The sequence below is a fragment of the Cygnus olor genome, chromosome Z (assembly GCF_009769625.2).
Source record: "Cygnus olor isolate bCygOlo1 chromosome Z, bCygOlo1.pri.v2, whole genome shotgun sequence".
NCBI lineage: Eukaryota > Metazoa > Chordata > Aves > Anseriformes > Anatidae > Cygnus > Cygnus olor.
In genome coordinates this window covers 45,731,368-45,744,082 of record NC_049198.1, presented here as the reverse complement: position 1 = coordinate 45,744,082, position 12,715 = coordinate 45,731,368, and the positions used below count along the sequence as shown (strand labels likewise).

Here is a 12,715-nt window from a genome sequence, read left to right as displayed (position 1 = left end):
GTCTGCAGATACACTCAGTCAGTTTCCATGCTGTCAAGAAGTCTAACCACTTTCCTTAGTCTGTCTGAAGCTAGAGGTTTCCCATAACTGTTTCTTAACTTTTTGGTCTAATTTCAATAATGCTGTGAGATAAAAGCTCTGCAAAATCAGGAACATAGTTTACAGGAGTTATTTCGCAGACATACTGAGATGGGCACATGATAAAATCCCATGTACTACAGTGGCTGTTCCCTTTGGTTTCATTATTTTAAAGGCAGTGCAAGACAGCTTTCCATGTCAGTCCAGGAAAAGATCCGTAACTCGCTAGAATCAGAATCATGAGCGATTCACTGAAGCTTTGCTGGCAGAGAACTGTTAAGTTACACTGAAAGGCGTGCAGGAGAGTGGGGAAAACGGGCTGTGCTGCGCTCCCCAGAGCGCTGCTGCAGACAGTTCAACTCCAGAGAGCATCTGCAGCCTGAGTCCAGACCTGACGGTGCCCGAGGCTGTGTCCAGGTGCCCGAGGTCTGGCTTTACAGAGGCCAGTGCACTTAAAACTGAGAGAGGGGGGAGAGGACGGGGGAAAAGCTCTGCATCTCACAGGGCAATCCACTACATAAATACTCTAAAACTTTCTAAAACATTTTGACAATTTTTATGTAGTATATGTTGAATTTTATATGGTGATGCTTTGAAGCAATAACTTTGTCTTTAATCTGCGTGGCTACTTGTTAATCTGTGTTTGGTTTATCTTTATCCCTGTCCTCGTTTGGGAATGCTAAAATAGTACCTGGTGGAGCAGTTCTGTATCTCAGTTTATGAGTTAGCTCCTTTGCAAACCTCTGGTGTTTTATTGCCTGCTGCCTGCCTACAATTCAGTTTCAACACCTGTGGCTACAGTTATCTGATAGTAAGCGTTAATTTGTCATTTTGTGGTTTTGTACCGTTTCTTTCAATGATTTCTGCACTGAGTGAACATTCATTACCTGAAGCGATCTTAGTATGATAAAACCATTCCTTCATGCGGATCTGTGATGTGCCACGTTTTTTATTATTTAAATTGCATCTAGAAGATAACTTCAGAACTTGAAATTGCTCCTATAATGTATTAACAAAAAAGGACTTGGAAGTCATCGCTTAAGGTTATAGAATCAATTGCATACTGCAGATACATTTTGAACAAAACACAGACACTAGAAGAAGCATCCATGTTACTGTGTCTGAAAATCACAGAATCATAGACTCACAGAATGGTTTGGGATGGAAGGGACCTTAAAGATCACCCAGTTCCAACCTCCCCTGCCAGGGGCAGGGACACCTCCCACCAGACCAGGTTGGTCAAGGCCCCATCCAGCCTGGCCTTGAACACCTCCAGGGATGGGGCATCCACAGCTTCTCTGGGCAACCTGTGCCAGTGCCTCACCACCCTCTGAGTGATGAATTTCTTCCTAATGTCTAATCTAAATCTTTCTTTTAGTTTAAAACCATGACTCCTCCTCCTATTGCTACGCTGCCTGATAAGAGTCCCTCTCCATCTTTCTTGTAGCCCCCTCCCAATACCATCGGGCTGCCACTATCTTGCCAGCATGTTGGCAGTGCTTGTTTCAGACATGGAGGTCTGCTGTGGCCCTCCCATGTCCACCTGTGTGCAGAACGACAAACCTTTTTAAGTGTTGGCGTTGCCTTGGCTCTGAGGGTTCCTCCTTAGTGACACCTGCAAGCCAGCTGAAAATCAGTTTCTGTAGGGACTATGACATGGATGCAGCATTCTTAAATTCTGGCATCAACAGCAGGTTTGACTTTATGCACAAATTTACTTTTCTGTGCACTTTTATAGGTAAAGGCTATGGCCACACTAATAAATACATGGAGGTTTGTGCAAGAAAGACATCTCCTTACTGTGTAACATGTTTTATTTCAAGACTAAGGGTCTTGACTCTAGGAGTCTAAGACTAGAGTAAGCTCAATGTATGCATACTTTAAGCTCAAGGCACCTAAAGATAAAGGTAGGAGAGCGAGGGGAAGAAATAAAACCAAGAGTATGTCATTAATTCCTCTTCAAAAGATTTTCTTCCTTATTTTTCTGCTGAACTGAATGCTGTCCTGTATGTTACACAGCTGACTGTATTTGCCCAGGTTTTTCCTGTGCAATGAATAATCAGGTGCAGCTGGAGAACTTTTTCTTATATGACTTTCAATAATTTTATAAATACTTAGAACATAAGAAACATTAAAATCTCTTTTTCCCCATGAGGAAACGAGTCTGCTAGTACTAGGAATTGTAGCCTGCAAATAATTATTGCCGTTGTAATGTGCTTAAAGCTTAAAATGTCTGAAACTGCCTTCGTGTTGTAGCCTATCCCATGTTACCGAAATACCAGTGAAATCTGTAAGTGTTCTTGTGTATTCATTGCTAAATTTTACCAGCTGCATCATCTGTCAGCAGGGGACTTAGGCAAATTAAGCGCATGGATGGTACTTCAAACAGCTGGAATTGCACTGGTCTGGAAGTTTTAGGTAAATATCCACTCAGTTTGAACCAAGCCGTTCTGGGCTTGTCAGAAGGTCTCTGGAGACTGAGGAAAACAGATGGTACCTTCTAGTCTGGGTAAAAACCTTGCCAAGGAGAACTTGTGGGAAGCAGCAGCACTCACCTGCTGTATTTCATGTACCCATGACCACTGGGAAACCACAACCATGTAAGAAAAAGACCTGCTCAGGAATCCGTGGCAGCTTTTACGGTACAACTAGCTGTAGGTAAAAGGTGAAGTTTGCTGCACATCCCCCTGCCTCTCAGCACGTCTCCCGAGAACCTCAGGAGATTCTCTTTGCTGTACATTTGCTCCTTTACACCATTTGCTTAGAGGATTCTATTTGAGCTCCTGGCCTTTATTTTGTAATTCAGAATAACTACGTACGCTGCGTTCTCCTTGCCCAGCATGCAGCTCCGACTCAACGCTGAGCAGTAACCCCAAAACCCTTTCCTGGGTGGAGAAGCCAGGTTTCCCAGCCCTGCCTGGTGAGACAGGGGAGGTTTGGACCAGGGCTGGAGTGGCTGGCAGGTAGCGCTGCCTTCCGTGTGCTTTTCCTCAGGACTTCTCGTTACCCCCACTGGCCCTGTTTGCAAAGGGACTTCCTCTCCTCTTTCCTCCCTTGGAGAGCTACAACCTGTAGGCTTTTAGTAATTAATCCCTCAATACGATGGCTGATTAGCTGGGTACTGATTTGGAGCGTAGCTATTGTTTTTTTGCCACTTTTTTTTTAAGCCATTTCACAGACATTACTTACCAGAGCTGCTTCAACATGCTGCATGCGCTGTGCCTGCGGTGGAGATTAATATCTCATTTTCTTCTCTTCCAGTCTCTGCCCTGCTAGATCTGTCCAGAAAACAGTGGAGCAAATTCAATAGCTTGTACTCTCTGGAGAGGAGGAATGCTTTCTGGAGAGCATTTTGTTCCCTAAAACAGCTATGGTCTCTATTTTTTTCACCGTATTTTACAACTTAATGTAGTAGCCTTGTTGATGGTGGGACAGGGCCAGGGCAGGGTGGGGGCAAAAATAGGCAAACTCAAACTGGAAACCCCACGGTTCTTTTGCTCTAGTCCATAGTTTTGGCTTCATTTAATTATTCTTTGCAGGCAATTAACTAGGTTACAATTGCAAGCTCTTGCCTTGGACCCACTCAGATAATAATAGCGAAACAAGTGCTTGTGGTGCTGGGAAGCGCAGGCAGATACGCTCTGCGTTTTCGTCTCATGGACAAGTCAGACATTTTCCCAGTCTGCTTTTACGTTTCTTTCTGAGGAGGCAGATGCCGTGTCCTACTTTCATCGGTATGCATTTTGCATTGCCTCCTCTGGGGATGGCTACTTTGTCGTGCAATAACGTGGCTTGTGCTTCACGCCAAGCCCTTCCTGCTTTTAATCTGTTTAGATAAGACTGCATCAGCTTGAGATGTGCTGTCACACAAAGGTACCAGTGAGTTAACGGAAGCACCAGATTTTTGAAGGAGTATACCATGGTTCTTCAGACTGATTTATTTGCTCTTGGAAGTAATATTCTTTGTTGGCATCTGAGAGATCTGTTTTCCTTGGCATTTTAAGTAATTTTTTTTAAATTGCTGATAAACTATTGTCACTTGTAGAATGATAATGGATTGCACCTAATTTTTAAAAAATTAAACCCAGTTATCTGAAATAAAAGCTAAAATACAAGGACTTGTCTGATACACTAGTTCCAGAAAATTACAGAGATGCTTGTCTCAATTTAATGATTCCTTCTCCCCACTTCCAGTCTGCAGCCCTTCACTGCAAATGTTTGCTCCATTTGTTATTTTGGTAATTTGTCACCAGCAGTGACTCAGACCCCTACAGCTCATGAAATGCTAACCAGCCTCCTATCTGAACTTTCATTCGCTCGCTGGGTAGTGCTGGTGGTTGTTTTCCATATCAATGGCTAGGGGCCATGTCACCTTTTCCGGTGCTTTGATCTCTGATTGAACATAATCTTTCTGCATCCAGCTTATAGTGTCTTTTAAAAACTTAATCCCTGCTTTGAATGAGCTGCCTATATGATCTTGGCATTCCAAAAAAATCGGGGATGATTGGTTCAGTAGCGTTCAGTACAAGCCAAAACTGCAAGCTAAATTACAAGTGTTAACTCCAGATGCCACGAATTCATTTTTTTTCGCCCCCCGCCCCCCCCCCCCCCCGCCTCAATCTGGTGCTTGTTGTGAACTTCGTAAAAGTTTTGGTGAGTATTGGGGAATAAAGGACAGGTTTCTTTTTTTCAAACCTTAAAGCCTCATCACTGAGGATAAGGATAGCCTCTGGTAGCAATGCTGTGTCCGCATTATAGGCATTTGTCAAAAACGACTATTACCCTGCTAGAAGTCTTTTGTGGGATACCTGTCAGCAGCTATCCTCACTGGATTTCTGTTTGCTGTCAGCCTTCTGAGATGAGTTTAGCTGGGGGGGGAGGGAGGGGTTAAGAGGTGTGGGCTTTCTGGCACTATTTTGTTTCACCCAGCTCGCCTCCCTCTGTGTTGAAACGTTTCTCTGAGTAATTTTGGGGGAAGTTTAGTTTTACTGTTACCCTTTTATCTTCAGGAACTGTATAAAGGTGAGGAAAAACAGTGCGTTAAGCTGACAGCATGGTGTAGCAGCACTTCCTGAGCGTTTCATTGCACGGCCTCCTCAGCAGGTAGCTCTGAAATGTCTGTGCAGGTCTAGGTACACGTTCCTGCATCTGGCAAGGGGAACCGGAGGGGCTGGTATTCCCTCTTACCGCCCCTGCTCCGGCCGTATGTCAGTGAGCTCTGCTTAATCCATAATCTCTTGCCCTTAAATTAGTATCTCCAAGCTATCTTTAAAGCCGTGTGTCTCTTAGGATTTCATGCATATGTGGCAAATGCTTGATTCGGTACGGTTTCGTGGGGTCCATCAGCATGCTGTTCTGAATCTGTAGCTTTATTCTTCGGTTCTTTACAGCTGGATTTACTGATTGATTGACTTTCAGCTAAAAACAGAATTTAAACCAACACTTCAATGAATAAATTTAGAGGGCAGGTAGAAACTTACTCTGCAAGCAGGTGAAATAGTTCAAGTTTTTAACGCTACCTGCAGCTGCTGGAGTTCTTCCTGCAGATCCTGAGACAAAATCATCCAGCTGCTAAGTACATGGTTTGTGCAAACCTGCCTGACTCGAAGTAGGTTACGGGACCCATTTCACCAGCAGAACGTACCCGGAGCTGCCACTACCTGGGCAGTAACACTTCACACAAAATGCTGACAGCAGAGGTACAGAAAATGACATCTATATGGAAAAATAACAAATGCTTCCATGCACACTAGAAATTATTAAGGACTTCTGCAGAGAAAGGGGGTAGCTCAGAAAATGCAACAAGGGTTTTTTAATAGTATTTTGTTGTATAAATGTTAACCTTCCTCCAAGTTGTGTTAACCTCTAAACCAGGTAAGATGGTGAATTAGGTTACGAATACTGATTTTACTGAGATGAAACAATGCTTTCAAAGTTAACTGTTTGAAATATCTTTCATTGTTGAATGGAGCTATTTACATGTCTAATCTGGTTTGCTGTTTAATTCTCTGCTTTAATACATTTTAAAAAGATCATTTTCTTAAATCTTTCAAGCATTCTTAAAATGGATGGCCATGTAAGTAAAGAAATGTTTTAGCAATTAATATTTTAAAGTTTGCACTAGATGTGTGTTTCACTTGTATTATAGCAACAGTAGCAAATGCAGAATATAAATTTGTATTCATTTATTTTATCTTAAAAAGAAACCCTGACTAGTGCTTGAACCTAGATCTTGCTGTTGAGGAACTGCAGTGCTGACTGCACAGAAAACAAAGGTAGGGTAAAATCACCCAGTTGCAGCTTGCTAAGGGGCTGGCCAAAAGCAACGTGGCCTACAAAACTTCTCATAGTAGGAAACTGTTGGATTTTACTGTTGGAGAAATGCGTGTCTAAAGCGAGCTGTTGGCAGCATTTCCCAAACACCTGTGATGTTTAACACCGGAAAATAGAGTGAGTGGGTTCTTTGGTGTGAATAGTAACATGAAACATTTGAAGTATGTTTAGAGAAGTGTCCTGTGCTCAATGTGCCACTTCCTTGCATGGCCCTAAAACAGTGCTTTTCAAGCCCGTGGTCTTAGGTAATAAATAGCTCTATTGTCATGTCTTAGAGCTTGAATTACAGCTAATAAAACTTGTGAGCTTGTGGCTTTACTCAAGCACCTGGCTTTTGGCTTTACAATGCCAGAGTAATAACTCTTACACTCATCCTGAGGCTTGTACCCCAGCACATACTATTGATCTTTACTGTGGTCAAGTTAGTCTTTGCTTCTCCAAGTCTTTGTGACTTCTTTTGACGCTATTGCCTGATTTGTTTTCAGTATAAATGCAGTGGTTTTGAGTTTTTCAGCACTTATCTGCGGCATCCATTAGCACTTCTAATCATGTTCTCTCTACTCTTCAAAAGGTGGATTCAAAGCCTTGCTTTCTATTTCAAGACTTCTGTTTCGGTCTGTTTGTATTTACTTACTACTCTTCCCATTTGTCCAAATACCATCTTCATTAGTTTTCTTAAGTCATTTGTCCATGGTCCTAATTTCCCATGTTTTTAGCTACCTGTAACCTACCTTCTCTTAATCACAGAAGTAGTGCAATCATCTATAAACGACTTTTATTTTTTAAGAATATTATTCACTAGTTGTTTGCAGTTCAGCTTATGCTTGCCCTCCCCACTTTTGTCAGCTGTCATCAGTCCTTCTCAAGATTGTGCCACCTCCCTCTTCCCTACACCTCTTTCCCTCAGACGTGAAATCTACCATGTCTTAATTAGATCACGTTCTATCATTCACCCTTGCACTCACTTCTGATTTATTTCTCTGTATTTGTAGGGGATTATTAGTTTTGTTTCTGAATGGTTATGCTAAGGAAGTGCATAGATGTACAGGCTAAATTTTTTTTCTTGGTCTGCCTGCATGGCAATCCAAAATTTAACTAGTTTTCAGGACACTGGCCAAGAATCAGGTATTTTATCTAGAGAAAATTCCACATCAATTTGCAATAAAGTTTGCATAGTAAAAGTTGACTTTTGTAGTAGATTGCCTGTTCTCTCAACACTTACTTGCAAAAATCCTTTATTTTCTTTTTACTCTGAGTTTCTTTTTACATCTTGTCTTGCAAAGGCTAGTCTGGATCCTAAGCCCCAGGGGAGAAACAGGCACGTTTTAAAAGTCAAAATTACTGTGAAGTTCTTATTTTGGCCCAGATACCTTTCCTTTACATGAAAAGGCTCTGATGTTGCCAAGTACACTTCATCCAATCTTGCTAATTTTCTGGGAACAGCTGTTCTGTCCTCTGGGCTACTGTCAATCTCTGATTTATTCAGGTTCTGTCCTCGCAGGTTAAGATGAATAATAGCAACAAGGGTAAAAGATTAGATTGCTCTTTGTTCTTGATCCAAGCCGATCCCAAGTTCTGTCTTGTCTAATTGCCTGCTGTGACTAATGGTTCTACACATCTTACAGTTTTGTTTCTTTCATTAGTCCCAGCATCTCTGACACCCTGAGTTCTTGAACTTTTTCCACTCCTGGCCTCTACTTCAAATTTTAGAAGGCATGTCTCTGATGGTTTCAGCTTTGTACCAGACGCTAGCTGTGGGGTGGCCCAGTTCTTCACGTACTGGGAGATGGTGCTGATCTTCATTATCTGGTCCACCCTGTTTATGGGTCAGTTCCCCCTTGTGAGAATACACACAGAAAATTCCTTAGTACATATGAACTTATTTACAATTTTGTCTTGAACCTAAATTATCAATGCTAGCTCTTTTTTACCCCATCCTTTTGGTGCCCAGAATTGCAGCTGAAGGAACCTAAGACATTGCAATAAAACATTTTACGCCTTTGAGGCTAATCTTAAGGTCCTAGGCTTTTGTTCTCTTTTCAAAGAAACAACTTGTATCATTTTTTCCCCAAAGTAAGCTGACTGACATTTTTATAGGTCCGAATGATTCACACTTTGTCTGGAAGAAGAATGGGCAGAGGATGAAGGCATGCATCACTGAGCAATCTCATATGCTGTTTGATGGCAGAGTGCATGTTCTAAGTTGGGTGAAAGATGCAGTATCAGAAAATACAAAATATGAATGTTCATTCATCTCAAAAGTTGGGAACACAGCATCAGAAGTGCTCATCAGAGCGGAAGATAAAGGTAGGCTGGTTCTGAATGTATGCTATGTGTGTGTCCTGATCCTGATTTATAATCACTGCACACATAAAGTGTTTATGTGAAGATACTAACTCTCATTTACTGTATTAGTATCCACTTCAGTTATGTATGAGAAGGTTTTACACACATAAAAATTGCTTCTTCCACACTCTCCTGCAGGACTAACCTGCAAATTAGCAGTTATGATCTAGAAATGAAACCAAAACTGCTAAACTAATGGACACAGATTGGATGTAAGGTGAATATTAAACAAAAACACTCTGCAAGAACTGTACAGGGTAATGAAGAAAAAATCTTTAATGCTAAGAACTCGAGTGATAAAAAGAAATGCCCACTATACAGTGCCTTTAAAAGTCAGGTGTTTCATGAATTGCCTGCAGTCAGGCAGGGTCAGTTTCTACCTCTTTATTTTGATGCTCACTAGGCTTGAAGGCAGTCAGATAAATTGAGCACCTGGGTAAGATCTTCATGCACCCTGAACTGACCGGGGCAACTTGAGCACCATTTGCAAATGGCTTTGGAGAACATACCCACACCTACAGAAAGTCTGAACAGTCTTTAAAAAGGTAGCGGGAACAATGAAGGTGATGTAGAATGGATTGTTTTGGTAGGGAGAAGGGGAAGAATAATTCGTATTTAGCTGGTCAGTGTCAAAAATGTGAATTTTTCAAGAACAGCTCAACCCTGCCCTTTTCAGTGGCAGAGAAAAGCAGAGAAGTAGTGGTACAAGTTGGTTTGCTATCATCCCAGTTATTCTAAAGTCAGGTTTGGAAGCTAAATGAAGAGCATCTCAGTGAAACTACTGTAAGTGTAAAACAGGGAAACCTCCACTGTGCTCAAAAGCATTATATACTGCCACTAGTGTCATGAAAGAAAAATAGAAATAGTACAACTGTGGATGCCACCACCATAGTGGTAGGGACAGAAAGAAGAAAAATGGTTGGTAGACAGGATTTGAAGTAAAAATTTATGAAGATGCAGTAAAACAATCCATCTTAAGTTCTCAAAGATGGAATAGAGGACAAGTCACTACATAACATTACTGAAAAAGTCAGCTGTATTATACCATTCTTCTCCCCAGCCTTTGTATAATCTGAGTGGAACACTCCCATGCTTCTAAATGGATTTAAACCTCAAGCACTAAATCTGCTCACTCTGGAGGCTGTTAAGTTTGCTGCAGAGGGGAGGAGACATGACCACTTGAATAGAATTTATTTCCAAGTAACTGAAGAGAAGGAAGAGCAAAATGAAGGATAAAATGGTGTCTTGTCTTCCTTCTGGACTGGTCCTCCACAGGACGTACTGCAGTTGAGTCGTTATCAGCTTACTTCATCATTACTTGGTCATGTAATCATCCCACTTACACTTTTCAGATAGTGCTGGTCAGGATGGATGGACCAAAGAATTCGTTACCTGGAGAATTGCCATCAATGAACATGACAAGATGATGCAAAACTGGATGAAGACTTGGGTAAGAATTTTTGGAACAGGCAGCCCCTGCAGGGTTTCCTACATGATAGACTAGACTCAATTTTATAAATAGCCTACAACACTTCTGCAACTGAATGGATTTATATAACAAAGCGATCAGTGTTTCTGTACACGTTGACATTCTTTACCCTCTCAAGGGTATGATCTGTGTGATCTATCACATACAATTATGTCAGCTTGCTCCTTCAGTGCACTAACTAAGGTTTAAATCAGGAAGTAGTTCTCATCCTGCCCCAAAAAGCAAGTCTGTGCACTTAATGTAGTAAGTTAATTTGATTGAATGTATTGGCTTTAATTAGTTGCAGAGACTATTGGTCTTCATAAATAATATTGTACATCAAAGCTGCCATTTCTTAAAAACAAACAAAAAAACAGAAAACACACCTCTACTTAGCTTTCAGCTTATTTCTCTAACAGTTTGAGCAAAGATTATTTAACTTCTGGATATGACATGTACTTGTCGCATGTGTAACACTTAATACAGCTAATCTTTTAACATAGCTTTAAAATAAAATGGAGTTGACATATTCGTGTCCTTTTTATTCTTCAGGAAAGCTGCAACAAGAAAAACAGCTGCTCCTGTACAAAGGAATGAACAGGCTGGAAAGAAATGTATGCAACTTATGAGTGCCCAGCACTCCTAATATTGTAGCTTTTGAAGACTTATTTGCAAGTGTTAGGACTGGCATTTCAACTGATGTTCAGGAAAAACAGCTGAAGTTTGAATTGGAACAAGATATACTTACTGCACCAAAGAATGAGTTTGGCATGCACCAGTGCCACAAGAGAGGCCACCAATCCCATGCTGGAACCATCTCTATGCTAGTTATTTCATCTTAACACAGAATGAAAATGGTCCTAGTGCAGCTCAAGCAATGTAATATGATCTATTGCCTCTGTTTTGAGTTCACGACAAGCAAACCAGTTTTTTTGGGGCTTGAAGGTCTTGGTGTATAAATAAGAGATTGATAAATAAGATTTGGATCACATTTATTTAAAGGCACTTCTACTCTCCCATTTCTTTTCTTTTGATGTGTTTAACATTATACTCTGTTTGTGGTATTTTGAAGAACATTCCTTTCTGGTGTTAGCAAGTTCATTTATTTGAACACATTTCCTTTGGTTATAAAGTTTCTGTACCAGATAAAGAATTTCTGGCTAACACTCAAAACACAGACAGCTTAAAACGTACTCAAGTTAAAATCTTCAGCTATTGCAAATTATTCTTCCCTATTTGAGATAGTTATGGTAGCTTTAAAAAATTACACACTGAGTGAATTTTAAGACTACACGTGCATCAAGTTCATTATTGCTAGTTAACAACTGCAGATTGAAAATGTGTGGACCTATTTATTTCACAGTGAAACTGTTCTACTACGTTGCTGTTCAGAGATTTGGCCTTCTGCATCTAATAAACAGAAGACAGAAATAATCCAAGTTTTTTTATCTTAATGGTTTTCAAAAATTTGTAAGCAAGTAAGATGTCACCTAAGAATTGTTATAGGGAGAGTCCGGGGGGACAGCTGCTCCTAGCAATAGAGGAAAGATTTACACATAGCCCCAACATTATTTACTAACTAACTAGTAAGAATTTATTTAGATGATCTGGTCCACATTGAAGAAAGCACTCTCCTAATTCCAGGACTCCTGACCCACTGGTTTCCAATACTGAACCACACGGTAGTCGCATTCAGGTTGAAAATTCTTATATGCAAACTTTTTTCCCTATTCTTCATCTTGATAATCCCAAATGAATTCTGACAGACCTCTGACACCAAGGTTCAGTGGGAACCCTTCCTTCATTCTGTTTCTGCTTATGACATCTTTTATAGCTAAGGGACAATCAAAAAAAGACTTCTCTTGAATTGCCCCTCCTCTGTTTGTTCAACAACTTTGGAACAGATTTCAGTTTAGTTCTGTGTTGCTGAATGATAAGGTAAGACCTTTATAAGGCTGAGGTCAGAGAATTTTAGAAAAGCATAACTGAATTTTGCCTTGTTTGTGCAAAGAAGTACTCCAAGTAGTTAAAAACTGATTGCCGGATTTTGTTTAGCTCTACTTTGTAAAGAAAAAAACATGTCTAACAATTAGTGAACACAGCTGTGACACCTTATAGTGAAATTTTTAGATACATTCAAAGAGCAGAAAATAATTCCATAAGATTTTGAATAACCCATAATGTTTCCGAAGTCATTTTTCATGTTCTTCTACAGTAAGACAAAATAGAAAATATGGCAAAAAATGAAGCTTTTGCTGTGACCTTCAGCAACTGGTCCCCATTCCACACTACCACACAGAGACTAGAAAAAAACAGTTCAGCAGTTTTAGACATGTATCAAAGTGACACGAATGCTAACAAATCACAACCTACCTCCGGGTCAAGAACAGCTGCTGCGCAAAACCATCTTTCATCACTGGGATCAAATTCTATTTAAGATTAGAATAAATTAGGAGATGATCATCATAACCAGTAACCAACTGTGCATTT

The 12,715-nt window shown here is 40.5% G+C and overlaps 1 protein-coding gene across 2 annotated transcripts in view; it reads left to right on the top strand.

Annotated features, from left to right (window-relative positions):
* SEMA4D (semaphorin 4D) overlaps positions 1-11,315 on the top strand; it is a 95,183-nt gene extending 83,868 nt beyond the window's left edge. Inside the window, exons 17-19 of one of the 2 annotated variants that reach the window (XM_040540430.1) lie at positions 8,509-8,718; positions 10,110-10,207; positions 10,778-11,315. In XM_040540430.1, the coding sequence (XP_040396364.1) occupies positions 8,509-8,718; positions 10,110-10,207; positions 10,778-10,822 (353 nt within the window). In that variant the 3' untranslated portion in view covers positions 10,823-11,315. Of the gene's footprint in view, positions 1-8,508; positions 8,719-10,109; positions 10,595-10,777 lie in introns of those variants that run through there. The other variant, XM_040540429.1, reaches the window with a different exon arrangement.
* The last annotated feature ends 1,400 nt before the right edge of the window (positions 11,316-12,715 follow it).